This window comes from Dipteris shenzhenensis, chromosome 24 (genome assembly GCF_047967505.1).
Source record: "Dipteris shenzhenensis isolate YYH24624 ecotype China chromosome 24, Dip_SZ_1.0, whole genome shotgun sequence".
Taxonomy (NCBI): Eukaryota; Viridiplantae; Streptophyta; class Polypodiopsida; order Gleicheniales; family Dipteridaceae; genus Dipteris; species Dipteris shenzhenensis.
The window spans coordinates 15179203-15207156 of NC_141619.1; the positions used below are offsets into that span (position 1 = coordinate 15179203).

General features: G+C 42.1%; 1 protein-coding gene across 1 annotated transcript; it reads right to left on the minus strand.

Moving 5' to 3' along the window:
• LOC147886264 (protein argonaute 10-like) lies at window positions 1–27954 on the minus strand. The gene is made up of 22 exons (XM_087395074.1): window positions 27727–27954; window positions 27062–27264; window positions 26768–26917; window positions 26468–26601; window positions 26246–26379; window positions 25863–25963; window positions 25518–25650; window positions 25243–25359; window positions 21407–21514; window positions 21264–21323; window positions 20952–21074; window positions 20688–20847; window positions 20443–20564; window positions 20183–20320; window positions 19647–19789; window positions 19373–19435; window positions 1448–1511; window positions 1158–1329; window positions 977–1050; window positions 782–876; window positions 368–399; window positions 1–209 (listed from the first exon to the last, which is right to left on the minus strand). Exons 1-22 carry the CDS (start codon window positions 27952–27954, stop codon window positions 1–3), a joined length of 2763 nt encoding a protein of 920 aa, XP_087251200.1.

Below are 27954 nucleotides of genomic sequence, written 5' to 3' on the forward strand. Positions count from 1 at the left end.
CTAAATGAAAAACATGGTTCCTTTAATCCGGTCATGAAGAGCCGGCAAAGGCCTGGACATAACTCCAACACTTGCCCTGCTAGTCCTTGTTCCACTCGTACCAACAGAGCTACTTCCGTCATGATGTGATCCTGAATCTGATGATGTTTCAGAACCAATCCATAGGCGTGCTCTAGTTGCTGCCAGATGGGCATAATAGCATGGTGGAACTGTGCAACCAAACAAAGGTCAGAATTCCTAGAGCAGCAGCAGTGAAAAATCCCTTGTAGCATCAACAAATATCCCCAGATTCAGCATTCAAATGGAATATGTGCTGAATAAATAGGAAAACTGTGAATTTCATAAAAAAGGAGCTCTAGTCACTCACCAATCGAAACTGCTCGAGTACACCTCGCATATCTGTACACAGGTCATATGAGATTCATAGAAAATATTAGCAGGTACCATATGAAAATTTACACCTAATCCATTAGAAAGAAACATTCCCTATTAGAGCTTCGAAACTCAGAGGTGTTTGCAATTGGGCAAAACTGAGCCAGAAATGGAAAAAACTTAGTCAGCAGGTTTTCTTATATAGAAGCAAAGCTTATATGTTCAACCATTTCAAATCAAAGCACCATAGTTGAAAGAGTTCATATGTTTTAATCACAACAGCTGTTATCCTTGTTGGATCACTAGAGATACAGAACGTAAAGGCTAAGGATGCTAAATTTTCTCAATTGATATATTGAAGTCCTCATTTGTGGGTACAGAGATTAATACAGGGATGTTGGCCCCTTACGTGAAACAGAGATCATTGGTTAATTTCTGAATGGCATCAGCTGGAAATCCATTCTCATCCTTGAGAACATGGTAGTGTGTGGGCCGACTTGTCCCCTATCAATATGCAATGTGATCAGTAACATTTTTGTCATTAATACAGACACATATCATTCCAGTAGCTCACAAAATAAAAAACTAATGGGTATAAGGTCACCTTAATGCCTTCATGGCTGCACAGGAAAAAATCAAAATGATTGGGGCTGCATATCATTGTATCCACAACAGTCCCTGGAAGAAGCAAAAGCCACCACTTTATTTTGTAATTTTGAATCCTTGAATTTTGAGACTTATCCAAGGAACCAGTTCTCCAAGTCTATTTGGAAATGTAACTATACCTGGAACAATATTCCCACTTCTTGTGGATGTTCTGTCTGCTGGGAAAAAGCGTGTATGGTGCCGCTTTTGAACCACAATAAAAGTAACTTTTGGGGTATTTTCTGTTTGACGTTGTCTCTTTTCAGCTCTGGATTCGTCAAATGGAGTCCCCCATCCTAAGGCTTCACAAGCCTACCAATCCAAGGATATACAAAGCTTTAACAATCAACCTGTAGCGCACAATAGATAAGCCGGAACATTCACCTAAAAGCAGTTAAGATGTGGTTTTCTAAGACATCATGGCATTTACCTTCTTAACGGATTCAAACTCGTGGTTTAGAACTGCTTCAAATTGCCCATCACTAACACCATCTCTGGAAACAAGAATGGCATATACCAGACAGAATCAATTCAGAAATTCGTGCCTCTCTCTCTCTCTCTCTCTCTTAGACAAAGGCTAATGAACTTCAGAAAGTACGAGAATCTCGAAAGAATGGCAAGTGGGAAGTATACCGTGAAGCCATTGCTCTCATTAAAAATTTCAAATTTGCTAAGACACCAACGTAGAGGTGGAGATACTCAGTCCATAACTGATGTAATACATAAGCACTAGGATGGACTCTCAGTCCTTAGCTTATATTTAGTTTTGCTGGACTCTCAGTCCTTAATTGATTCTGGTTTCTTTAGACTCAGACCTTTCATTCTTTCGTAGACTATAATTTACTCTCTCTCTCTCTCTCTATACACACACACACATTTTTTGTGTGTGGTAATACTATATATTACTGCGTGGGAAACCTTATACAAGGTAAAAACCCACCACACACACGCACACACATGCATGCATATGTGTGTGTGTGTGTGTGTGTGTGTGTGTGTGTGTGTGCGTGCGCACAATCCATGAGGATTCAAAGCAAAAGATATAATCTAGGGCTCACATACAAACTAGAAAGAAATTCATGTGAGAGAAGACGTGTCACGTAATGCAGGAATCTCTCTCTCTTTCTCTCTCTCTCTCTACACACACACACACACACACACGCATGCATGCATATGTGTGTGTGTGTGTGTGTGTGTGTGTGTGTGCACACACAATCCATGAGAATTAAAAGCGAAAGATGTTGTCTAGGGCTCACATACAAACTAGAAAGAAATTCATGTGAAAGAAGACTTGTCATGTAATGCAGGGCATGTTAGAACTGTGGAGAGGCACCGAGTTGGTCACAAGATACAAGAGTGTAATCTATATGGAGAGCTCCATTGAATAGTTCCACGATAAAAGTACAGCAACTAGGTTATATATGAAACCCAAATATGAAGAAATAGCCACAGCCAAGTGCGGAAGAGAGATTTCAGAATTCCATATCAATTCACCAGGGATGCCCTCTCACCCCCTTCTTGTACTTAATGCCCTCTCAACCCCTTCTTGTACTTACTTGTGGCCAAAGCAATGAGTAGATATTTAATATCCAATGTGGACATCATTGGGTGGACATCATTAGTGAGGAACTCTTGGATAATTGGGTGGCTGATGATACTGCTGTTTTTGGGAATGCCACTACACAAAACTTCACATCTTTTAGGGAAGCCTTGGATTTGTTTTGTATTGCACCAGGTGCACATATCAACTGGAACAAATCCAATGGCTTTTGGATCAATGATGAGGACACCCCAGCTTAGAGGACTGATTTTGGGAATGCCACTACACAAAACTTCACATCTTTTAGGGAAGCCTTGGATTTGTTTTGTATTGCACCAGGTGCACATATCAACTGGAACAAATCCAATGGCTTTTGGATCAATGATGAGGACACCCCAGTTTAGAGGACTGATTTTGGTTTCAATTGGGTCCAAAGGGGTGTATCTATCAAGTACTTGGACTGCCAAGTTGGTGCAGGCATCTCTCCATCACAACAATTTATGCCAATGTTGGAGAGGATCAAGAGGAAGCTCCTTTTTTGGAGCTCAAGAAAACCTATTTGCTTCTAGGGTGGTGGCGGTCAACCAGGTCTTGCTGGCCATGGCATGGTTTATGTGCTCTTGTTGGTGCCATTGTAGGGATTGCATCACTTAGCTAAAAATACCTAAAAGAAAATTTATTTGGAGTGGACTAGATGATCCGGCAAACACCAGAGCCAGGGTGGCTTGGGAGACTTTGATTCTCCCCACGAAGGAAGGAGGCAATAGAACTAACTTGCACAGCAAAGCATTATTATGTAAGATGGTGGCTAGAGCTCTTTTGCCAAGAAAGGAACCATGGAATTTTTTTTGCATTCGAATTATAAGCCCTTCTCATGGATGGACAATATCGTATAAATTTTCACCTCAGCCCATCTCAGGACTCCCTCCTCCCTTTTTATGGCTGCTATCCTATAAGCTTGGGCCAGCTTCAGGGTGTACTCTTCGAAGAATTCCCCCTATCTCTCAGGAAGAGACTAATAAGACAACCTATCACGTGGAATGATAGTATATTCGATGAGCATGGCATGCCACTTGGTACTTCTCATTATATGCAGTGTTCTAGATGGAAGGGAGGTCCTACCTCCCTTTTTATGGCTGCTATCGTGAAAGATTAGGTCAGCTTCAGCGTGTTCTCTTCAAAGAATTCCCCCTACCTCTCAAGAAGAGATTGGTAAGACAACCTGTCACATGGAATGATAGTATATTCGATGAGCATGGCAAGCCACTTGGTACTTCTCATTATATGCAGTGTTCTAGACAGCGAGAAGGTCCTTTCTCCTCGGTAGGTTCTTGGAATATCTTCAAAAGACTTTCATATGATCATAAAAGTAGTAAGCCACCTCATAGGAAGTGCACAAGAGTCCGGCAGATTCATGCACCCATACCCTTGGATTGGCTTCTTCCATGTGACAGGTCTCCTTCTCGGTATACTTGGTTAGGGGCATTTACAAGATCAAGGATTCCACTTCAAGTCATAGGATTTTGAGGATAGAAAAGGATGCCTTAGTCTTTGATATCCATTTTGGGGACAGGTGATACAAAACTTGAATCCTCGAGGGCTTCTGCGCATTCTCTGATCCACCCGACCACGGATTCCTCTCTCTTGAAGCCTCCTCAACCTTCTTTCTTTTTTTGGCCCCCTCTAGAATCCTCCCTCCTAGCCCAATACCTCCCAAGTGGCCATCCCTCATGGTGCCATGTGTCCAAGTGGACCTTACCATTAAACCCCTCTTTAGGTTCAACTAATGCACCCTTCCATTAATTACCTAGGCCTAGGATTTCCCCCTAGACCCTATTAGCCACATAGGTAAGTACTGTCAAGCCCTCGTGGTTTCCCCGTTATACTGATGTCACGGTATCATAGTTGACGTAACATTCCCTCCCCCTTAAGAATTGTTTACGTCCTCGAAAACAAAATTGGGAAACCTCCTCTGGAGATTGCTTACCTTTTTCCATGTTGAACTCTCTTCAGATCTATCTTTCCACTTAATTAGACATTCTTTCCATATAGTATGTCGCATTCTTGTGTGTTTTTAGTCTACTAACATGAAAAACTGGATGTACTCTACATCCCTCAAGTAAGGCTAATTTGTAAGCAAGTTCTCCAATTCTCTTAAGTATTGTGAATGGTCCACAATACCTAGGAGACAGCTTCGGACATTTACTTGTTTTTAGAGATTTTGAAGATTCAGGTACCTTAAGGTAGACTTTCTCATTTACTTTAAACTCCAACTTTCTACAGTGGGGGTTTGCATAACTTTGTGCTCTATCTTGAGCTCTTCTTATGCTATCTTTAGCTAACTTAAGCATTTGATTCATATCCTCAAGAAAGTCTTTGGCCGCTTGAACCTTCTCTTTTTCAAGTCCCACTGTCATTGGGGCTCTAGGTTGAAATCCATACATCATCATGAATGGACTAAAACATGTAGCTGAATGCTTGGCACTGTTATATGCAAATTCTAATATGGGCAAATACTGTTCCCAATTAGTTTGCCATTTATTTACATATGCTCGAAGCATATCCTCAATGATTTGATTGACCCTTTCAGTTTGACCATCACTCTGTGGATGATCCGCAGTGCTCATATTCAATGAAGTTTCCAACCTCTTAAACACAGCCCTCCAAAAATGGCTGTTAAACTTGCTATCCCGGTCACTAACAATACCGGCTGGTAGCCCATACAATCTATAGATATGCTCCACAAATAGCCTAGCTAATTCTGGAGTTTTAACATCTTCATGGATAGGAATAAAATTAGTCATCTTGGTCAACCGATCCACAATTACCCACACAGAGTTGTGCCCCCTCTGTGTTCTAGGTAGTCCCACAATGAAATCCATGGAGATGCTTTCCCATTTGCCAGATGGAATCTCCAATGGGTGTAGGAGACCTCCTACCTTAAGGCGCTCAGCCTTATTAACCTGGCATTTTTGGCACTTCAACGCATAATCTTGGACGTCCTTACCTATTCCAGGCCAAAAGAATTGCCTTTTCAGAAGTACATATGTCTTCTGAATTCCTGAGTTTCCAGCACTCGAACTATCATGACATTCAAAAAGAATTTGGCACCTAATGTCATTATTATCCGGGACACGTACTCTGCCTTTGTAGAGTAGGTAGCCATCTTTAATAGTATATTTTCTCCATTTGAGTCCTTTATCACCAACCTATGGTGTGTCGCCATTTCCATGCGACTCCTCAGTGAAAGCCTCTCGATTAGTTGGATCCCTGTTTTTAATTGCTTTCCATATTTCAGAGAAGTGAGGATCAAATTCACATTTCCCTTTTAAGGACTCTAGGAAATCATTCTGAAATTGAGTAAAACTCAATTCATTAACAATTGGCATTCGGCTAAGAGAGTCTGCTACCACATTAAACTTCCCTTTCCTATATGTCAATTGTATATCAAACTCTTGCATTAACTCAGCCCATCTAGCTTTTTTACCTTTAAGCTCTGGCTGATTACAAATCCATTTAATGCTTTCTTGATCAAAAATGATCTCAAATTTTGCACCATATAAATACTGCCTCCACTTCTTAAAAGCATAGACTATAGCATATAATTCTTTTTCATATGCCGAGTAATTCCGTTGGGCACAATCTAGATTTTTGCTTTCAAAAGCTACTGGTCGACCTTTTTGTATAAGTACTGCCCCAACAGCAAAATCATTGGCATCTGTCTCCACCATGAATGGTTCATTGGGATCCACTACTTTTAAGACGAGAGCTGCCGCTATAGCTACCTTTAATTTTTCAAAACTTCTCTTTTGAGGTTCATCCCATATGAAGGTGCTTCCCTTCCCCTTAAGCTGGTCCGTCATCGGAACAGCAATCTTAGCATAATCTTGGATGAATCTCCTATAAAATCCTGACAAACCTAAGAATATCTGTAATTCTTCTAGATTTGTGGGATGTGGCCATTCCAATATGGCCCTTACTTTATCAAGGTCCATACGAACCCCTTCTTGGAATATTATATGTCCCAAGTATTTCACTTCTTTTGCAAAGAATTCACATTTGGATTCTTTTGCAAAGAGTGAATTATCTCTAAGCAATTGGGACACTTTTTACAAATGTTCCAAATGTTTTTTTCTGGTTTTACTATAAATAAGGATATCGTCTAGAAATACCACAGCAAATTTTCCTAGATATGGTCTTAAGACACTATTCATAAGTGTCATGAAAGTTGCTGGAGCATTTGTTAATCCAAATGGCATTACTTTAAATTGATAATGCCCGTACCTAGTACGAAATGATGTCTTAGGGAAATCTTCTTCCCTAATTCGTACTTGATGATATCCTGATCTTAAATCAATTTTAGTAAAGTATTTTGCCCCTTGCAATTGATCAAAGAGCTCATCAATGCGAGGCATAGGATACTTATTTTTAATGGTGATTTTATTTAGTGCTCGGTAATCTATGCATAAACGCATAGTACCATCCCTTTCTTAACTAGTAAAACTGGTGCAGACCAAGGTAAACTACTTGTTTGGATTTGGCCCTTCCTAAGATATTCTGTTAACTGTCTTTCGACCTCACGTTCCTCCGTTTGACTAAGCCTATATGGGGTTTACAAATAGGGGTAGATCCAGGAATTCAATCTATTTTATGATCTACTTCTCTCTCAGGAGGTAAACCATCAGGTAAGTCAAGCGGAAAAACATCTTTAAATTCAAACATTAAATTATTGAAAGAAGATTTATACTTTTTAACATTACAAAAAACAACATTACTTCTTTCCGATGCAGAAGACATAAAATCACCTATAAAAGTAAGTTCACAAAGATATACCTCGCATTGTTCTTGGTGTAGTAGTCATTCCAATTCCATCAAACAAATAAGAGGAGAGTTAGGCACATTGTGTTCTCCTTGAATCTGAAAGACTCTACCCTCTTTTTCAAACATAATGGAGTTATTAAGATAACTCCTCTGTAAGCTATGCCCAAGACTATACAGCCAGTCTCGACCAAGCACTACATCTGTTCGGTCGAGATGCATGATTTGGAAATCCAAGGCATCATGATAGCCTTGAATATCCATCTTTACACCATATATCATGGTGTCCCAAACTTTTTTATCACTACCCTTCGCCAAAGAGACCACATATTTATGGGCACTGGGACTCTCAGGCAATTTTAATTTCTTAACTAATGAGTAGTTTAAGAAATTATGTGTTGCACTATCATCAACCATCACTCTTACTCTTTGTCCCTTAATTTTTCCATGCATCCTCATTAAATCATGAGGACCAAAGGTGGGCTGCCACATTGCCGATGATAGACAGCACATGTGGGTGCTATTCTCATGATAGACCTCTACCTCAGTGTACTTTTCAGTACCATTAAGCGGTAACACTTGCACTGCATGCACTTGTTTTTGTAGAGGTTTATTTGGGGCTTTAGCTCCCGTTGGTTTATTTTTAGGACAGTTCCAAGCAGCATGGTCTTTGCCCAGACATTTAAAGTAAAGATTTTCTTGCTTGGCCCTTTCATAATCCTCTTTTTTCAAGAGAGGATAATTTTGTGTTTGAGGTTTCTTAGGTGGTGCCCGAGGAACCTCCTTCTTAAAGTGCCCCTTCCTTTTCAAATTGAAAAATTTATTGAACTTTGGAACAAAACCTGTTTGCTCCGAAGTTCCAATTTTGAATTTCCCCATCGTATCATCATATATTTGGGCATACTTAATGGCTTCTTCAAAGGTTTTTGGAGAATTTCTTTTCACCTCAACCTTATAAGTGTCTTTGAGACCTCTCACGAAACCCCTTATCTTTTGGAATTCATCAATTCCCTTCAGCTTAAGGAGTGCCTCTATGTACTGGACTAGAGTGTTTTTACCCATAATGCAATTGTCCCAAGCCTCCCACGCTCTTTCTAATTCATTTTTCGGTAAAAACTCTTTTAGGAAGGCTTGTTCAAACTCAGTCCAATATCTAGGAATTTTATCACTCTCCCTGAGGCTCATCCACCATTTATAGGATTTATTTCCAAGGGAAAGACTTGCTTCCACGACTTGATTTTCAGGAAGTGTATTCCTGAGTCGATGAAAGTCTTGCCATTTTTGCAAGAACGTATTAATCACATCTTTATTACGCTCCTTTTCTTCCCCATTGAAAATTGGTGATTTTAAGTCCTTAAGGATGTTCGAGGTTTCTCTAAGTCGAGAGGTAGACCTCTCAACTTGATTAGGAGGAATCAGTGATTTTTCAGTAATAGATACCGATTGAGAATTGGCTATCTTAGTTATAGCTTCAGCTAGGGTTCTAATGTTTCATTGATAACCCCTAACTGTGTTTCTATATTTCGCATTCGAGTTTCAAGTTTAGTGAATTTTGCATACGGAATTCCATAATCACCATAATCAATATCCTCCATTTCTACATTATCCTCTTGAGTTTCAGTTTGTACCTCCTCATGTATTTTCTCTCTAACTATTGCCTTTCCCTTTCTAGCCCTTTCCTCGGCCTCCCTAATCATACCATCCCTTTCTGGAGTTGTCGTTTTAAAAATGTATATTTTCCAAAAAATGTAAAGCAAAGCGCTTTATATCAGATAGAAAAATGTGATGCCCACTTTCCTGGTATTTGTTTGAGGCGTTGGATTCGTCGTCTTGCTTTCTTTGATTCACGAACTCGCCTTTCAATTCCGCTCTTTCTCTTTTTTGAATCTCGAACTCCTTGGTCTTTTACTTGATATCGGCGAGGCTAAAGGTTGGAGAACCTTAGGATCTTGAAAGAGAGAAAGGGGTGAAAAGGTCCTTATCCTTTGGAAAAAGAGGGGAGGTCTTAAACTGTGGAGAGGGGTAAAAAGACTATGGTGACATGGATTTTACAAAGGTCTATGACCTTTAGATGATGTGGCAAGTCTCGTTGTATGACGTGGCTTTTACAAAGCCTTAAGCCTTGTCTGTCTGTGTAACGTGCAGGTCGACAAACAGACGATTTGCGCAATGATTTGCGCTACCATTTGCAAGCTCGTTCATGCCATTTCCGCTTCCTCTACTCTGAATTCCTGCCTGTCTTGCAGCTCTTGCTCTCACATTGATAAGTAGTCTGGCATGACGACCTTCTCGAGTTTCAATGGCTGTATGATTGCGATGGTCTGCGCAGTGCGATGGTGTTCTCAGACTCTTGTGATTCTTTTAAATACTATAGGCTATTAGTTCTCCACGGTGTCAACACTCTTTGAGTGCATAATCGTCCGTAGTTCTCCAAAGCCCTTCGTCCGGGACTGCTGCTGCGACATTGAATTACTACTGCGCCATTTAACTGCTATTGTAGGTCGCACGACTCTTTAATTATGCAAATCCGTATCTGGCAAGCCTCAAGGTAACGTTCAAATTCTTCTGCTTCATTTATGCCGTGTGCGGTCTCTCAAGACTCAAGTCACCACCTCCACCTTCGTCAATTTGTAACAGCCCGCGCTGCATAAATCGTCAAACTCTAGCTCTGATACCAATGATACAAGACCTCGAGGGCTTCTGCGCATTCTCTGATCCACCCGACCACGGATTCCTCTCTCTTGGAGCCTCCTCAATCTTCTTTCTTTTTTTGGCCCCCTCTAGAATCCTCCCTCCTAGCCCAATACCTGCCAAGTGGCCATCCCTCATGGTGCCATGTGTCCAAGTGGACCTTATCATTAACTTTAGGTTCAACTAATGCACCCTTCCATTAATTGCCTAGACCTAGGATTTCCCCCTAGACCCTATTAGCCACATAGGTAAGTATTGTCAAGCCCTCGTGGTTTCCCCGTTATACCGATGTCACGGTATCATAGTTGACGTAACAACAGGCTGTCGAGATGTACAGAAAATATCCCTATGCATTTTCCATTTTAACCTATCAGGGTCGTAGGTCATGTGGAGCATTGCTTCACGACTTCAGGATTGTATCTAGATCCCAATCGAGCTCACATTTCCTTGGGTTCATGGAGGATTTGATTCTATCGAATTGTCCCCATAAAGTACTTGTTGTGGAATCCTGAGGAATGGGAATGGATTGGTGCAGGGCACTAAGAGAAGTGCTCTCCCTTCTTTCTATACATGGTCAATAATGCCAAGAAGTTTCATCTTAGCCTCAAAGACAAGAAGCTCGAAAGGATTTTCAGATTTCTAATGCTTTGCAATCTTTTTTTGGAAGAAACTCTAAAAATCCCCCAAAAATAGGAAAATCACTCTTTTCTATTAACAAAGGGATTGCAATGAATCAGTGGAAATCTAGGTTCAAGACGAATTCAACTCTTTTTTTTTTTTTTTTGGAAGGGGGGGAAAAGAAAAGAACCTTCTATTAATGCTTGAAAGACTTCGTACAAAACAGCAGCCCTGAAGGTGCTTAGTATGGAAAAAACTGGGAAAAGCCGAAAGAAAAACCGGCCTATTCCAAAGAAACCCAGCCCACTGCCTAGGGGATCTCTGGTACTGGGGATAATAGCCAGGTGGGGGGACTATACAACCAGCGAATCCCTCGCAGAGTGAAAATGTAAAAAACTCCTACAAGCCAAGCCTTGCAAAATCGAGCATGCCTTGCGACAGCCACCCTAGAGCTTGGGGTCCCACGCTCCCAGGTGGAGTGGAGGGTGTAGATGATATCCTGCAAGATGACAACCAAGGTAGCCGAGAGTGGAATCGGGTGCTCACCCATCACCAGACTGCAGCAACCAACCCAAATGTTCCGCGCAATAATACTGACTACTACCTCCCATATGCTATCCTTAGGAGGAGGAGCTATCAGGAGGGACTGTCTCATGGAGCTCTATCCTCTGAATGCTTTGACCTTATATCTGGTACGCTGGGGAGATCTCATCAATCTGGAACGCGTGTCCTCCCTCAGTCAATCAAGCCACCGTCCCCCAAGTGTAGTCTCTTAAAAGACTCTGCATACGGGTCATAATCTTGAGGGCTCCCATCCAAATTCTCGCTGCGCTACGACATCTCCAAAGGCAGTGAGGGATCGTCTCCAAAAAACCAATAGAACAACAACGACACTGCCCCTCCACCTGCATCTGCTCCAACCACAGGCCAATCGGCAAGCCTCCATGGGGGGCCAGCCAGAAGAAGTAGATCTTTCTTGGCCGTAAACTGGACCATAACCGCATCCAAAACCTAGAACGGACATCCCGGGGCACTCTTTGGGCCACCCAATGCCTCTCCCTCAAAGGAGTCCACATCGAAGAGTCCATGTGAAGCCTCCTGCCAATCCGTGTGGTGTAGGAAAAGAAGGGCACCTCATCCACCTGCTCAGCAAGGCCACCACTGGAGGACCAAAACCACTCCCCCAGATCCCACTAGACCTCCCTCAAGGACCTACCCTCCCAAAGCCAGAGGTGCCATCTGAGGGCATCCTGCCTTGAAATACTGGGAGGGTCAATGTGCCACTCCTTCCACATACGTCCCACCACTCTGATCATCTGCCAATGAATCCCATCTAGACTTCCATTCATCTCTGGGTCTCTCTCAGTGAGTGCCTGGAGTAGGCGTCTAGATCCTACATGATAAAAATCGGGCTGCATGCTGCCTCACTGCATCATCATCCTCAAGGAAATACTAGTCCGAGAAAACTGGCCCAACCATCTGTTGTCCATCCATACGCAAAGTCCCTCCCACCAGGACTCATCCATTCGTTGCTCTGGCTCTCACAAATGTGCTAAGGCGCCAAGCCTCACCTCTACCTCCATGGGTAATCTTCTCCATCTACCAAAGGAGCCGGCCGGTCCACTGTCCCAATGTGCTCATCCAATGTGAGTCCTTTGCCTGAGCATACCTCTCTCTAATCTCTAATCTCTGGGTGCCAAACAAGGGTTCACGCTCGAACTCCTCTATATCAAGGCTGAGTATGAATGAGATCCCCTGCTTATCTCTGCCAGATTCTATGGAGGCTCCTCATCAAGGGGGAACCTGAGCCCCATAAGGGTCCTTTGAGAAGATCCATCTGTGTGAATGCTGCCACTGCCTCCCAATGTGTGTGGTGTTCCCGAGAAGCCCTCACTATAAGAGGAGCTTCCAAGGCTCTGCACCTGGGATGAGGCCACGAACAACCAACTTGCCCAAGAGGGATCTGCTCTGCATCTCCGAATCAATGATACCCAAGCCTCCTAGAGCCATGTGACATGATCACCGTCTGCCAAGCGACCCGGGCTCTAGTATTCCTCGTGCCGTCCAAACTTGCCCAAAAGAAGTTCCGAACCAACCGTCGAAGTTGCCCAATGCACCCTCTGTGAAATGACTAGCAAGAGGCGATATACCAGGCCGTGGCAAGAAGGACTTGGTTTCCCACTAAGGCACAGCCCGCTAGGGATAGTTTGATCGAGCTCCAGTATAGAAACTTATGCCAAACACTCTCAAGGACCGAGGCGATCTGCTGCTCTACTGTAATATCAATATCAACCTGACATCCGAGGTATCTCACTGTTTGGCCCCGCAGTATCCATCTAAAGCCAAAGTCGCTTCCCACTCTCTAATCTCATGTGTCTCCTCAGAGATTGTGAAGAAACTTATGGATTTTGTCCAATTGATCCACGCACCCGAGGCGTCACAGTAGATAGCCAGGTGCCCTCTACATACAAGGCCGTGTCATCTGCAAACTCAGAGTCCAGCAGCTCCTCCTCCTGCCTGATTGGAAGCCTCAACCCGATCTCAAGTAGTAGCCCAAAGCCTCCGCCATAAACAAGAAGAGAAAGGGAGCGAGGGGGTGGACTGAGCAAGAGAGAGGAAAGGCCTCGCCCATGTGTCCTCCGATAAGCATCTGGCTAGAGCTCCCCGCATAAAGCACAGAAATTCTTTGATCCATTGTCTGAGAAACTGAATCTCTGCATAGTACATCCTCCAGAAAAGACCATTTCACCCTATCGTAGGTCTTTTCAAAATCCAAGAGGAGGATGACCAATGGCTGTGACTCCTCCTTGGACCAATCCACTACCTCCCAGAATGTGAAGATGCTATCCAGGATGTTGCACTCCTAGATGGACTCAGTGTATGTGTCGTAAAGATGGAGGTAAGGGCAGAGACGGAGGTGGAGACGGGGAGGGAGGTGAAGGCGGGATGGGGCGAGATGGCAGTGAAGTGGAGGCGGGGAGGGAGAAGGAGGTGGAGGCGGGATGTAGGCGGGGGAGAAGGCGAAGAGGAGGTGGAGGTGGGGGATGGCCAGAGAGGAGACACAGAGGAGCGGGCACAGAGGCGGAGGTAGAAGGGCAGAGAGGAGGTGAAAGCGAAGGCGGAGGGACGGAGAGGAGGAAGAGGCAGAGAGGAGGCAGAGGCGACAGAGGCGGAAGGGTACAGGGAGAAGGCGGGCATGGCGGACAGTGGGAGCAGCCAAGGAACAGGATGTCCCAACTAGGGAAGGGTCGTCTTTTTCTAATTGAAGATGTATTTGTCGCCTTTTCTATTAAGAGTCTATTCAACATTGCTTGTGGGACAGTAGACAGGCGAGGATCGTTTGGAAAGGGATCACTAGACTATTCCACTCCCCCTTCATGACCTAGGGCTCAATAGCGGGATTCAATGCCAAGGTGGCATGTGGTCCCCCACATTTTTGTCTCTTTTTTTTAACCACAAATCCCATGAGCAATTGAGCTTAGTAGTTTTATGGGAAACCGAATTTGTGAAGCATTTGTAGGGTTATGTGACACAAAATGCATAGTGTTAAAAATCATTATGACATTTAGCATGGGAAATTAATTTTTCCCATGAAAACCCTTTTCCCACCATATCATTACCCCTTTAGTTTAATTATTATAGTCTATCTTACTTCTTCGTATCTAGAATTCATATATAACCCAAGAGTTGTACTTTCATTGTGAAACTATTCAGTGGAGCTTTCTATATGGTCTACACTCTTGTGTCTTGTTTTGATATTAGAGCCATTGCTCTTGCTAGTGAATGTCTCTTTTAGACAATTTTGGACATTGATCGAGGATGATAAGTTGGATGGGTCCAACTATTCCTGGTTGTCTTTTATGCTGTGAGATATTGTTGGGATGAAGTGCGGTTTCTTGCTCCAGCATGGCAAGTAGTCATGCCTTATCTATAGGTTCATCTTCCCCTCTCATAAAGGACCGATGAAGATTTGAGCACAAGAATGCCCAAGCTTTGTCTTTGATTGCGTTGTCAGTCAAGAGACAAATCATGAAAAATATCAAATCATGCAATCATGTCAAGGATGCATGGAACAAATTCACTGAGTATATATCATGTCAAGAATGAGGCATGGGGCATTGCCTTAACCAATTAACTCAAAGAGCTTAAGACGCTGAAACCAATTAACTCAAGGAGCTTAAGACGCTGATTAGACCATAACGGTGCATGTGACAAAATTCCAGATTTGAGAGATTAGCTTGGAAGCATTGATGAGGCCATTGAGAACAAAAAGTTGGTCTCAACAGTTTGGCTCCCTCTTATGAAGTATTTGTCACTTGTTTGAGTATTCCCCTAAGAAAAGATTATATCTCATTTGATGAGCTGTGGTAGGGTGGTTGTTGCTAGAAGAGGAAAGAATCTCCAAGTTTTCTCATGCCTTCCGTCACAAGGAGCAAGCACGTGCTACCTACGGCAAGGAAATTTTTCTGAGAAACAACGCCAAACAAAACAAAAGTGATTCAAAAGCTCAAAAATCTGCAAAGGTAAGAAAGAAAAGATGCAATTACTGCAAGTAGCCTGGTCACTTTATTGCAGAATGTCAGAAGAGAATAACAAATGAGCAAAGCAGACAAGGCAATTCCAGCAATAATTTTGTTGCACTTCTCAACCACAGGCTCAATTTGTGCAGGATGACAAGGATTTTTTATTCGCTACCATTGAGGAGATCTCTCTCAGGGGACTTACATGCAAATTCTGTGGATATTACACATGATGCCTCTTTTGCTGTCACTGATACTTGGTGTTTAGACTGGTGCTTCAAAGCACATGATTGGTTTGATAGCATCAAACCTGTTTATGGTAGACAGGTTATATGTGCTAATGATACTTCTCAGGACATCACGGCGGTGGGAAATGTTCCCGTTCTTTTGGCCAATGGCAAGGCTCAATATATCTGTGATGTATGGTATGCTCCAAATTTCAGAAAACATCTGATTCAGTTCCATCTATAGATCATGATCAACACATGTTGGTGGAACTTCAAGATGATCAATGCAGAATTAATGATCCAGGGAAGGGTATGCATTGCTTGCCACTCGAACGTATGATGGCGGTCTTTAAAAGCCTGATGCAAAACCTCTTGTACAACATGCTATGACTGTGTCAAATTCATCTCAAAGTGTTCTTTGAATGCTCGTTTTGGTCATGTCAATCATAGAAGTTTGACTTGCTCAATCACAATATGGTTGAGGGAATGCCAAAATTATGGCATCTCAGTTCAGAATTTTGAGAAGGGTGTGTTCTTGGCAAGTTGCATCAAATGCCTTGTTGCTCGTGCATAGTGATGTTTGCAGACCCATGGAGATAGCCACACATCAAGGTCCCAAATATTTTTTCACCTTCATCGATGAATTCTCAATTCACATGGTTTTCTATTGAAAAGAAAGTCTGAGGATTTTCATTGGTATCGTGAATTCAAGACTTTGGTCAAGAATCAAACAAGTTCTACAATCAAACACCCAAAAGTGATAGAGGAGGGGAGTACATGTCACATGCTTTCAAGGCATATTTCTTAGAACATGGGATTACGTATCATATGACAGTGCCTTACACACCACAAAAAAATGGGGTTGCAAAGAGGAGAAACAAGTCACTTATGGAGATCACACAATGCATGCTCAAGCATAAGAAATCATCAAAGGAATTTTGTGGGAGGTTGTAACTACAACCAATTACATCCAAAATAGATGTCCTACAAAGGCATTGGACCTTTTCAGGCATTTTATGGGATAAGCCTAAGGTCGGTCATTTTAGAGTGTTTGGATTCCTGGCATATGCTTTGGTTCTAGAACAACAAGGATCAAAGCTAGATGATAAGGGTATGAAATCCATTTTGTTGGGTATAATACTGAGAGCAAGGGTTTTAGACTTTATAATCCCAATATGAGAGCAAGGGTTTTAGATTCGAGAATCCCGGAAAGCAAAAACACATATAGGAGGACGACTATTTGGTGGGATAGCATGCTACATCAGAATAATATGGGAGAAAACAGTAAAAGTTGTAAACGGAGACCCACATATACAATACATGTGGTTAGAAGTAGTGGCAAAGGAGGGTAATATTAACTGGCAGCATGCTATTTTGTACCCTCGCCATCACTCATCTACAAAAATAACAGCCACATATCCCGTGAAGACCCCCTCATGCATTTAGGGGATGATATAGCCAAGTTCTGTAAAGGGAATACAATTATTCTTGCAAGGGAATCTAATGCACGAACAAGGTCAATGCCAAGCATCATAACAACTGAGGGGAGAGACCCCATATGGATGGAAGAATGGAAGAGGACAATGAACAAAGAAGAGGTTGGAAAAGGACATCAAAATATGCCGCAGAAATCACCCATATGGGTAGGCAACTCCTCACACTATGCGGATGCTTTGGCCTGCAAATATGTAATGGCATGTCGTTATCAGTTGGTCTCTTGGAGACGTATGCCCTTAGCATATCTTCCAAGACCTAATTTATCTTTCCATCAGACTCAAGATGATCAGTCTCTTAAATATTTTCTGCCAAAAGTGTCCATAAAACTTTGATCTCTTTCACTAATATGTCACATGGCAACTCATACACTCCATATATAGCTCAACAACCTAATGATCCAACTCAGTTATGGTTGTTTTTGTAACTAAAAATCTAGCCATCTTTGTCAATCTATTCACCACAACCCAAATAGCATCATGCCCTTGCTAGGTTCATGGTAATCCTACAATGAAGTCCTTGGAAAGACTCTCCCACTTACTTCTAGGGATGTCTAGAGAATGCAACAATCCTTCAGCCCTAAGGTGCTTTGTCTTATTTAATCAACGCTGCTCGTATTTTAGGCACATAGTCAATCGTCTTAGCCTTTGCCTTAGGCCAATAAAACGTCTTTCTTACCAAGTGTCGTGACATTCATGTAAGATCTTTCTCCTAACCTCTGTGTCACTAGGAATGCAGACCTATCCTTTTCAAAATAGCAAGCCATTCTGAATGTAGAATTGACCACCCACCACCTAAATAGATCATGTGATACCTAAGTCTTAGTCTATTTATGTGAAGCTCCTTATCTAGACCTACTGCCAATAACAACCAAAATGATTGTCAATTCTACATAATCATTAAGGTCAGCTACTATCTCAATAAAACTCCAAGAGGTTACCTCACCAATGCGACTCAAAACATTTGTAATCTTGTTCAAGCCCTTCGGATATCCAATTTCCATGTCAAAATCTTGCATCAATTTAATCCACCTTCATTCCCCTCGAACTCATGCCTTTCATATGTCTATTTGATAGACTCATCATCCATCAATACAACAAACTTGGCTCCATATAGATAATGTCTCTAGGTTTTCAATGCATAAATAACCGTACACAATTTTTTCTCTTGAGTAGGCAAATGAACTTGAGTGTCGACTAGCTTTTTTACTCTCAAAAGCTACAAGTCGGTTCTCCTAGAATAAGATTGTACCTACCGCAAAATCACTAGCATTTGTCTTGATCACAAATGATCAGTAAGGAACCAATAAAGCCAATATAGGTGCTCCTTTTACCTCAACCTTGAGAGTCTAAAAAGCCTCATCAAGCTTATTATTCTAGGAGATATGACTATTGAACTAAAGTTTGCATTCCTTAAAGATGCTCGTCAAAGGAACAGTTAGTTTGAATAGTCCCCTCACTAACTTCCAGATATTCACGAAAGATATTGTTCATCATATGCTAGAAGGTTGCAAGAGCATTCGTGAGTCTAAAGGGAGTACTAAAAACTCATAATGTTCATATGTAGTTCAAAATCTCATCTTATAGACATCTTCCTCAAGTATGTGTATCTGATGATAGCTAGTAAAAAGCTTGATCTTCATAAAATAGGCAACTCCCGAGTCCCTACGGTTCTTGATTGTAACTTTGTTCAAGTTTTAATAGTTCACGCACATTCTCCAACTTCCTTCCCTGTGCTTCAATAGCACTAGAGCATCAAAGGGAGATTTACTTTTCCTAATCTGTCCCATGTGTAGATACTCTAACAACTAGGTACATTAGATGTGGTGCAGCATAAAAATCCGGTATTGGTACCTTACCATAGCAGCTGTACATTAAATTTTTGATACATACTTGGCTCAGTTTTGTATTTGTCTTATGCGTTTATAAATGTTCATTTTGGCTGCACATTTGAGTGTATTCTATCCAGATCTGAAGTGCTTTCTATCTACTTGTGTTCACATGTGTTGAACTGAGATTGGGGGTGTGGAATGTTGACAAAGCTGCAACATTTAGCTGACTTGTGTGATAGATACAAGGTCATTGTTATTCTAACATGGTGTCTAATCTTACATCTTGCACTAGAGATATGTGATTACGTGTATTCCAACATGTTTTCTTTCTACGTTCAGTCAATGGTCGTTATTCACATTTGCATTAGGACTTCATGTTGGTTTTTTCTCTAGACTTCAGCATTCCCAACAGTCACACAGATGAGGACATGTACAAACACATAACTGTGTGTAGGCATCTATATATGTGGATGCTGATTGCATAAACACATACTTGGGGAAAGGGGTGCCCAATAGCAGTATTCAAAGGAATGGCTGTGCTTGTGAAGATTCACCCTCTTATTGTGACCATAATTGCAACATTAAAGGAGTACATGTAGAACTTTCAGATAAATACCTGTAGTATATGATTCTCTGTGGCTTCTCTCCGCATTTGTCTTTAAATGAAGAAAGCAATTCCCTGGATTGTCAGGTAAGTCAAGGAACTGTGTGCACAAGTCAAGACTCAAGGCTACTCTATTTAGACATGATAGCCAGGATTATCATTTACTTTCTTTTTTATGTTTCAAATGAGACTCCGTTAGAATAGATAAGTACTAGACTGTGTCGGATGTTGAGGGGCATATTTCATGTGCCATTGCAAAATATGATTGTCGTATGGAAGGACTCACTTCAGAATCCCACCAGATTGCTTCAGACCCTGTCCATCTTCTTTTACCCAGAATAGATCTTCCAACAATTCTGCACGCTGGCGCTGACTCCATGCAAGAGCTTGATACTTCGAGAAATATGGCCAGTCCATGCTTGCCGCAATCTATTTCAAATTATCCACAATAATCATAAAGCAACCTATGTACATGATTTCAAAATGCTTTAATACATGCAACATTACAAAAGTGAAAATGAAATGTAAGTTTTGAAGAACAAAATGATAGAAGAAAAGGAGAAAGAGGAAGAGGGGGAGGGGAAAGAAGAGCAAGAGGGGATCTTTAAAAGCAGCAACTAGTAAGAAGAGTGATTCTTACACACGCCCACATGTGTCATGCATATACATAACCATCTTACACAAAGCACCAGCTATTAGCTTCTTAGGTGACAAGTGGACGCTGCAAACCTAAATTGTTTTATCCAGGAAGACAAAGCATTGAAAAACCTTTCCGAACCAAAAATTTTGATAATATTATATGCTTTTTTAAGGCCAACGTACCGCACATATTGATGGGCTGTAGTCATCTCCAACTCGGGGGTGTGATACGTCAGCCCCAATTATAATAGTGGGAACATCAGATATAAGGGGTAATTTCTTCCTCATTTCATCTGTGAGCAAAGCATTGTACCCCCCAAGCTGACCATAAAATGCAGTAGCGTTTCCAATCAGCAAATGTTTTACCAGGTCCATGGAAGAAAGACTTTGTCAAGTATGCATCAGTTGATTATGTGCCGAGAGTTGAAAGTAAGATAAACGACCTTGGCATTAATCTTCAAGATAACATTTGCAATATATTGTGGATTGCACTTTCGAATGTGATCCGACAAGCAACATTGAGTCACCAAGCCCAGTTCTATTTCACATGTTCGCTTCACAGCAGCTGCAAAAGAAAATATAATATGTATAGTGATAATTCAAATGGTGTTATGAACCACAAAACCATATTTAGCTTGTAACTATCAAAGAAAGTTCTGAAAGTTTCACAGGGAAGGATGTATTAAACCATAAATGGACTTATTGTCAGACTGAGGCATGACACAGATGACGAGCTCCAAATCTTTATTCAAATTCTGTCTACATGCATTGTAGAGGTTCTTGATAGTTCTCTCAACACCATCGTTTCTTGCATTGATCCAGGGAACTGCCATTTGAGGACTCATCATCTGCAGAGTTTGTGAGAAGTCAATCCTGTAAAACAACTTGGTGAAAAACTTCTACTATATTTCTGGTCAATATGAGATACCCGTGCATTAAAAAAGGACCTCACCAAACCATAAATCTCACACTCCTGAGGGAGTCTGTCGCAGAAATCCTGTACGGCTCGATCATGAAGATTATGTGAAAAGTTAATCAAGGACCATCTCGCAATTCTGCATCCTTCAAAAATTCGCTGCATGAACAATGTGGTGAAGCAGAGCAAGAATTTAAATCAATGCCACTACCAGATGGATGGGAACTAAACAAAAGAACCTATCACAATCTCAAGGAAGGGTTGCACAAGCACGAAAATTCTTGAATCCTTGTACTTTTCCCACTCTTTAATGCTAGTACTTTTTTCTGAGACAATTGCAAGGTATACCTTTCCCCTCATATTCCAACGACCTTCTCGTGGATTTTCCTCCATACTCTGATAAAGAATCTACAACAATTAAACCAGCACAGGTTCATCATCTTTGTAAAAAGAGACGGTGCACTAGACATCAGCTGACAAAAAACACTCACTCGTGGAGCAGGTAAGACCCTTGCTGGGATTTTGGTCATAAGGCTGTTAATTTTCACCCCAAACTCTTCGATTATACCGTAGGATGCCTTTACTAAGTCTTTTGCTATCTGCTCAAAATACAAAATCAAAACAATCTTAAAAAAAAAAAAACTTGCAGCTTGGTTAACTTTATCAATTCTATGGTTTGTGTCTACTTAACACAGTGTTGTTAGTTCCTTGGCAGCTCTCATCTCTGAAACTAGCAATAGAATCAAAGGAAGGTACTTCTATTTTTCCAAATGTTTTAAGAACTTGATATCATTATTTTTTAACAAATTAACTTGGTAAATTCAAAGAACTCTATGGCTTCTGTCTTCTTACCACCGTGGTGGTATCAGTAATAAATGATCGATATAAAGCTCTTAAAATTGAAAAGTCTAGTGGATGCTTTCGAATGTTTTACCCATAAGCACGCACTTTAGTTCCACTCTCAAAATTGTGATAAAATGTGCATGGCTTTAGTCCATCAAAAGATGGAAAAACAACAATTGTCTAAATATGAGAAAGTGAGAGGTTATTTGTGTTAGAAAAAAAAATTAAGTAGAAAGGAAAAGCAGGTATGTTATGAAGGCACAGGAACGGAATGGAAAAGCTGGAAGTGAAGAGACAAGTGCAAAGCAATGATAACCAAAGTACTCACATGAATAGATAGCTTGATGTTGACTGATATAATAGACAATAGACAAGTACAACACTATATAGTGTGACACTAGACTCTAAAAAGACACCTGTTTATGGGACATATCCCAATATGACATGTGGCATGTCTAGGACTCACTAGACTAGAAAACCACACGTAGACCACCTAGAACACTCACTTTGACTTCATGTTCTAACACCCCCCGATGAAGGCAAGGTGAGGGACTACTAGAATGGAACCAAGAACAGAACATGACAAATACGGACTTCTAATCTCCAAGTCAGAACTAGACATTGTTGCCATACAATCTCAGAGGCAAGTGGGCATGGCTCAGAGGCTAGTGAGCATGGTACAATGGACTCAGAGGCTCATGAAGCATGGCTCAGAGACCCATCATGCATGGATGCATGAACAACTCAGAGGTCTAGACAACTAGAGCAAAATGAGATCCTATCAAAGCCAATACATGGCTCCCACAGTACATTCCCCCCTGGCTTCATACAGGACATGGTAGGATGCCACACAAATAAAAAAACAAGACACAAATACATCATTTTAGGAGGACTATCCAAGGCAGAGTACCTTTATTGACTCAATAAAACCAAAACTCAATACATCAAATTTTGGGAGACTACCCAAGGCAAAGAACCCAAGTACATCAAGCTGTAGAATAAATATAGATCTCTTTGAGAAAGAGATGTCCTCCAAGCAGCTAGCGGCACATACGAGTGTCCATTGCTGTGTGTCGATGAAGATGTCGATGAAGCACTAAGCAGGAATGCCCCAATAAAGATGTCGGTGAAGTCCATGGGGCAGCCACATGGAGCACTCACATGCTGACTCAAAATGTCGGTCGGAGAATCACCAGATGTCGAAAAGAAGCCTCAATGGGGGTTAATTTTGCTTAAGGTAGCAAAATCACCAAATACAAAATACAAATAAATGATGATTTTACATGGATTTTGCGAATCCCCAAAAGATTTACATAGCAGAGGCTTCAAGTATGCCAAGGGATGACAAGAAATAGAAAAGCCCCAAAATTTTACATACTATATAGGCTTCAATTTGAATCAAAACAGCTAATCCTCTGTGGTCTCTCCTTTGCCGGACTGGCAATGTCCGATATGTCACACTTTCATTAGTCGCTGAAACAAAGAATCTGTGACGAGCCAAACACATACCGATTCCATCTGGTGCTACTGCTCAATACTGCCTCCTGAATTGAATGGCCGTATAGTCCAAACTAAGAAACTCATAATTCATAGCTGCGTAAGAGAACTGAGCACTTGATAGGAGAAATTGTCTCTGCAGATCTTCAGAAAACAAACTTCAGTGTAGCATAGGTATTAGAAGTAACACGTCTTGCTCGTTTGCTGGAGATATGGCAATGAACTTGCTCAGGAAAAGCTAGAACATTTCTTCAGCTAGTTGAATAGAGGGCAAACATAGTCATGGAAGGAGTAGAGGTTGTAGCTGAATTTTGCATCCAAAACTACTTGAAGCCTTTGACAAAACACCTCTGTAATCGTAGACGTCTCTATGGTCCAATTGAGCAACCGGAGAAGCCTCTTGCAATGGGCCCTAAAAAATGCTTCTTCAAAGCCTCAAATACATGAAATCGTTGAATGCTGCCAAGCGCTTCATGCAAACCGTTCCGTGGTACACATGCAATAGCAAGAACTTGCAGACATGTGAATAGCAACACTCCTAGAATCAGGTCGTCAAATCATTACAGAACCCTTTGCTTTCGCTCCCCTTCATACACAGCAATGGAAGGTAGGTGTGCAGCTCCACGTTGATGAAGATCATCACCTCAAGGAGAGGCTAAGGAGAAGCGGAAATCACGAGTAGCTACAAGAGGAGCTCACGACGAGAGGGAGTGGAGGAGCTAGCCTCTCCATAGATCTGAGGTGAGCTTCAAGGCCCCCTCATTCCTTGAGGAAAGCTAGCTCTGATACCACATGAAGGCACAGGAACAGAATGGAAAGAAAATGGAAAAGCTGGAAGTGAAGAGACAAGTGCAAAGCAATGATAACCAAAGTACTAATATGAATAAACTTTGTACGTGCACGCATGTGTGTGCATATGCATCTACATACTTTTGATGGCTTAAGCTCACAAGAAGCATTTAAGTGTGAAGTTATAGTGGCTCTCAAGATTTCCTTACATGCCACAAATGCTCTTCCATCAGTAGTGCAACGAGGAAAGGATGCGGGGATGGAAGATATATATTTTGAACAGAAAGAACAGAAAGAAGTAGAGTAGCTTGAGACAAAGGCCGTTTTTGTAGGGAGAGGCATCACGCCATTCATTTTCCCACCACAATGGTAGGAGTGTCCCTTTTGAGGACTTGAAGCTACTACCAGGTGAGCCATATTCTTGAGATATCCTTCAGATCTGAGAGCAATCTTCCATTACTGTGGATGGTAATCAGCGGAGCTCAAACTCATTATCAGAATAAACTAACCTAAACAATTGTATCTGACTCATTCTTGTCCAATTTACTTCTCATGCCGCTCTTGGTTGGCTCGGACATTGCAAACAATTTGTATAAGCTCTTAAATTGAACCCATTGATAAGGTCCCATTTGTTTTGTCTGACTCTCAGTTTGTATTATATACAAACAGCCCTACTGTTACAGCTGCTGTGGCCTAGTAAACGTCTTAATTACTAGGAATATAGTATCACTTAGGCACCATTCATCAGAAAGCCATGCTTCGATTGCAAGGAAAGTAAAAGTTTATAGTGAGTACTCCAAGAAATGCTTCAGTTTTCATTTCCAGCTCAGATTTTTATATCTAGCTTAAATATATATTCAACCTTTCAAAATATTGAAAAGAGAGTAGCTAGAAGTATGTTCTCACCAGTCCAGATCATCTGGCATGGTTCCAAATTTTAATGGTACAGTATACATCCATAAGATTAGTCTCCAAATTTCAACGTATGAAATTGCAAGCAGACTTGTGCCTAAGATTAAATTGGACGCTACGCAAATTTGGTTCCCCACAGACTGGAGTTTATGTAAGGTGAAATATCAGTCATTACGTTGCTTCGTTTTGGAGAAACACAGACCTGTAGTGTGCTTAGATTTACAAAGAAATGAACCCAAGGCATGTTTTGCTCAACTCCTGGATTAGAGGGGGCTTGAAATTTGACCTGTTCAGTCGTTGCCTTTCTTTCGTTAGGATGGACACACGTGGCAGTTAGAAGTGCACTTCGTTGTGTCTCATTCATTTGCCTCATGTATGGTTGTCCAGCCACAATTTGACAGACCTGCAGATCAAATGAACTTTTGAGGATTCATCAACAGGTTGAAAAACCGCTTGAGAATACTACCAGACATTTTCTGCAGGAACTAAAGATTTCCAGAGATAAGATAAATAGAAACGTCCATTTTTTGGGCCAAAAAATGCTGAAAAGCATCCATGCACCTCCATAGGGAGATACCGCTTCTTGTCCTTTGTACCAGACTCGATTGCAGGAAGCTCAGGATAGAGAATCCTGTACTTGTACGTCTGTGCAAAATAATCCACAACGGATACACGCTCCCCATTCATGTCAAACCTGTTCAGATGCACAGAAAGAAAAGGTGTAAAATAAAACATGTAAGATGACGAGCAGCTAAGGTGTCGATAAAATGTTTCCACTCCGTCTCAACGATTGGCAATTTTTCCTCATCCAATCGACTCCACCAAAATGAGTCAAACCAAGTGTCAAAAATGTTAAGTGAGGTAGTATAAAACATCAAAATTCACCCCGACTGTATCACGTCTTACGTTAACATGCTTAACGGCTGGTCAGATATGGTTTGAATGCGGTATTTGCGCTTCACTGAATGTACGGTCTCGACCCGAACATTTTTCAACAGCTTTTTAGTCTGATCACATTGACGTCACGTTAGATTGCAAGATAACATAGTTCAATCAATTGCAACAGCTAAATTTCTGAACATCTCTTACCCCCACTGCCCTTAGACTCCCATCACTGAGTGGTCATTAGATAAATGCCATCGCAGCATCGCCACAATTCACATAGAACTATAAAACATCTATATTGCCTTACAAACATCCTCTCTGTCCTCAAGGTCTCAGCTTTACACAATCGGTTACCACCTCAAAGAACATATGTACGCCTCCCTCCCACCCCACAATTAGCTCACCTTCACGCGATTAGTGTCACCTCGAGCATCGGGCCTAGAAAGTTCACGTTGAAGGTCCCGGACATCCATACGAAATACTTCTGCCAAAAAGTCTGGGAGGCGCAGTGGTTTATAGAAAGGAGCAGCTGCGATGTCTGAAATAGAACCGTAAACATTGCCGTAAGGTTTTGTTTCCAAGCTTTTTTGCAAACTACAGAAACTTATCAGAGTTCGTGCACGAACCTAAGTTTAGCGATAACAGCCCGTCCTGTGCGGGACGGATGGATTGGTAGAATCCCCTGCATGCGGCAACACCATCTCCCAAGCTGGTCACTCCGAAAGAGATTCCAAAAAATGACCTTCCCCTGGGTATGAAGCTGCATCAACCGATAATTAACAACGTAAGACGCCATGCAATTTGGGGTGGTGCGACGTATTTTTCCATCAATAGAACATAAAACGACGAACAACCCGATTCGTCGTCCGCTTTGAATATAAGCAAATCTCATGAAGAGCCAGAATCATGCGGAGTCGAGTACTTACAACTTCACAGCAGCCTCTCGTAGAACAATGTCGAGGGCTTGGAGGGAGTCCTGGGGAATTGTCTTCTGTTTCCCAGCTAGAAAATCCGCCAAATGGAACAAGTTGGGCCGCGAGGCTTCTCGGAGTGCGACTTTGAATTTCCGATTGCGCCTGGATTTCACAAACCGATGATATCATCGACCTGAATGAGCGAATGCACAACATTCACCCGAAAATCGATTCATCAAATTCTTGGCTAAAAGCAAAGCGAATATCATCTGGTTTGCTCCTAGATTTCGATAAACGAAAGCAGACCTCCTGGGACCCGTGCCATCCGTTTCCGGCAGCTCCACTTCCGCCTCAATGATCTCACTCGCAGCCGCCTTGGCGGTATATAGGGCCCTTTGGCCATCGTAAGCTATTCTTGCGTTCCTCAACTTTTCTGCGCCATAAAGTTTGACAAATTCCTCGAGCACTGCACGATTCAGGCCTCTTGGAACCTCCGGAGTTATGGTTACCTGCACAAGACAGAAGACAATACAGTTATAGCTCGAGCAGGTGAGCTATGAAACGCGCCACACTGCTTCGAACCCAAGCAAAGATGCAAAAGCGATCTCTTTGCTGTCAGTGCTAATTGAAACCAGTATTGGCGAGCTACAGGCTAAAGGAGCAGCGCCATGCAATCGGTTATATGGCGTCGCGAGTCTGGTGGTTGATTGCAACGACATTCCATGTTTCTGCAACGTCGACTCTGCCGCAGGCGTGATGATTATGAGCTTCAGCATTGCAGCAAACAAGAATCGCATCGACATTCCATGTTACTTTTTATGCAGGCGTGGTACTGATTACGAGCTTCAGCATTCCAGCAAAGCAAGAATCGCATCAACATTCCACGTTCGTGCAACACTTTTTATGCGCCAGAGCTTGAGCATTGCAGCAACAAATTACAACAGAGGCGAGAGGGGCGAATTCGGACTCACGTCGTAGTGGTAGAGGATCTTTGGATCGAACTTGACGCGGTAGTGATTGGCAAAGATGGGAGCGGGGGTGCCGATGCGACCGAAGCCAGGGCGGGGAATGAGAGAAGCGGTGGAGGAGGAGGAGGGAGGGGGAGGAGGAGGAGGAGGAGGAGGAGGAGGATGATTGCGAGGAGGCGGAGGCGGGCGAGGCGAAACGGGGGTTGAAGCGTCGCCGGCCGGGGCGTCCAT

Bases quoted from the DNA above. Each gene is read 5' to 3' on its own strand.
- LOC147886264 (XM_087395074.1), bottom strand. From the start codon at position 27,954: ATGGACGCCCCGGCCGGCGACGCTTCAACCCCCGTTTCGCCTCGCCCG. The intron at 26,918-27,061 runs GTCTGCTTTCGT...TGTGAAATCCAG, and splicing joins GATGGCACGGGTCCCAGGAG to GCGCAATCGGAAATTCAAAG. The intron at 20,565-20,687 runs GTTTAATACATC...TTTCTTTTGCAG, and splicing joins TGACAATAAGTCCATTTATG to CTGCTGTGAAGCGAACATGT.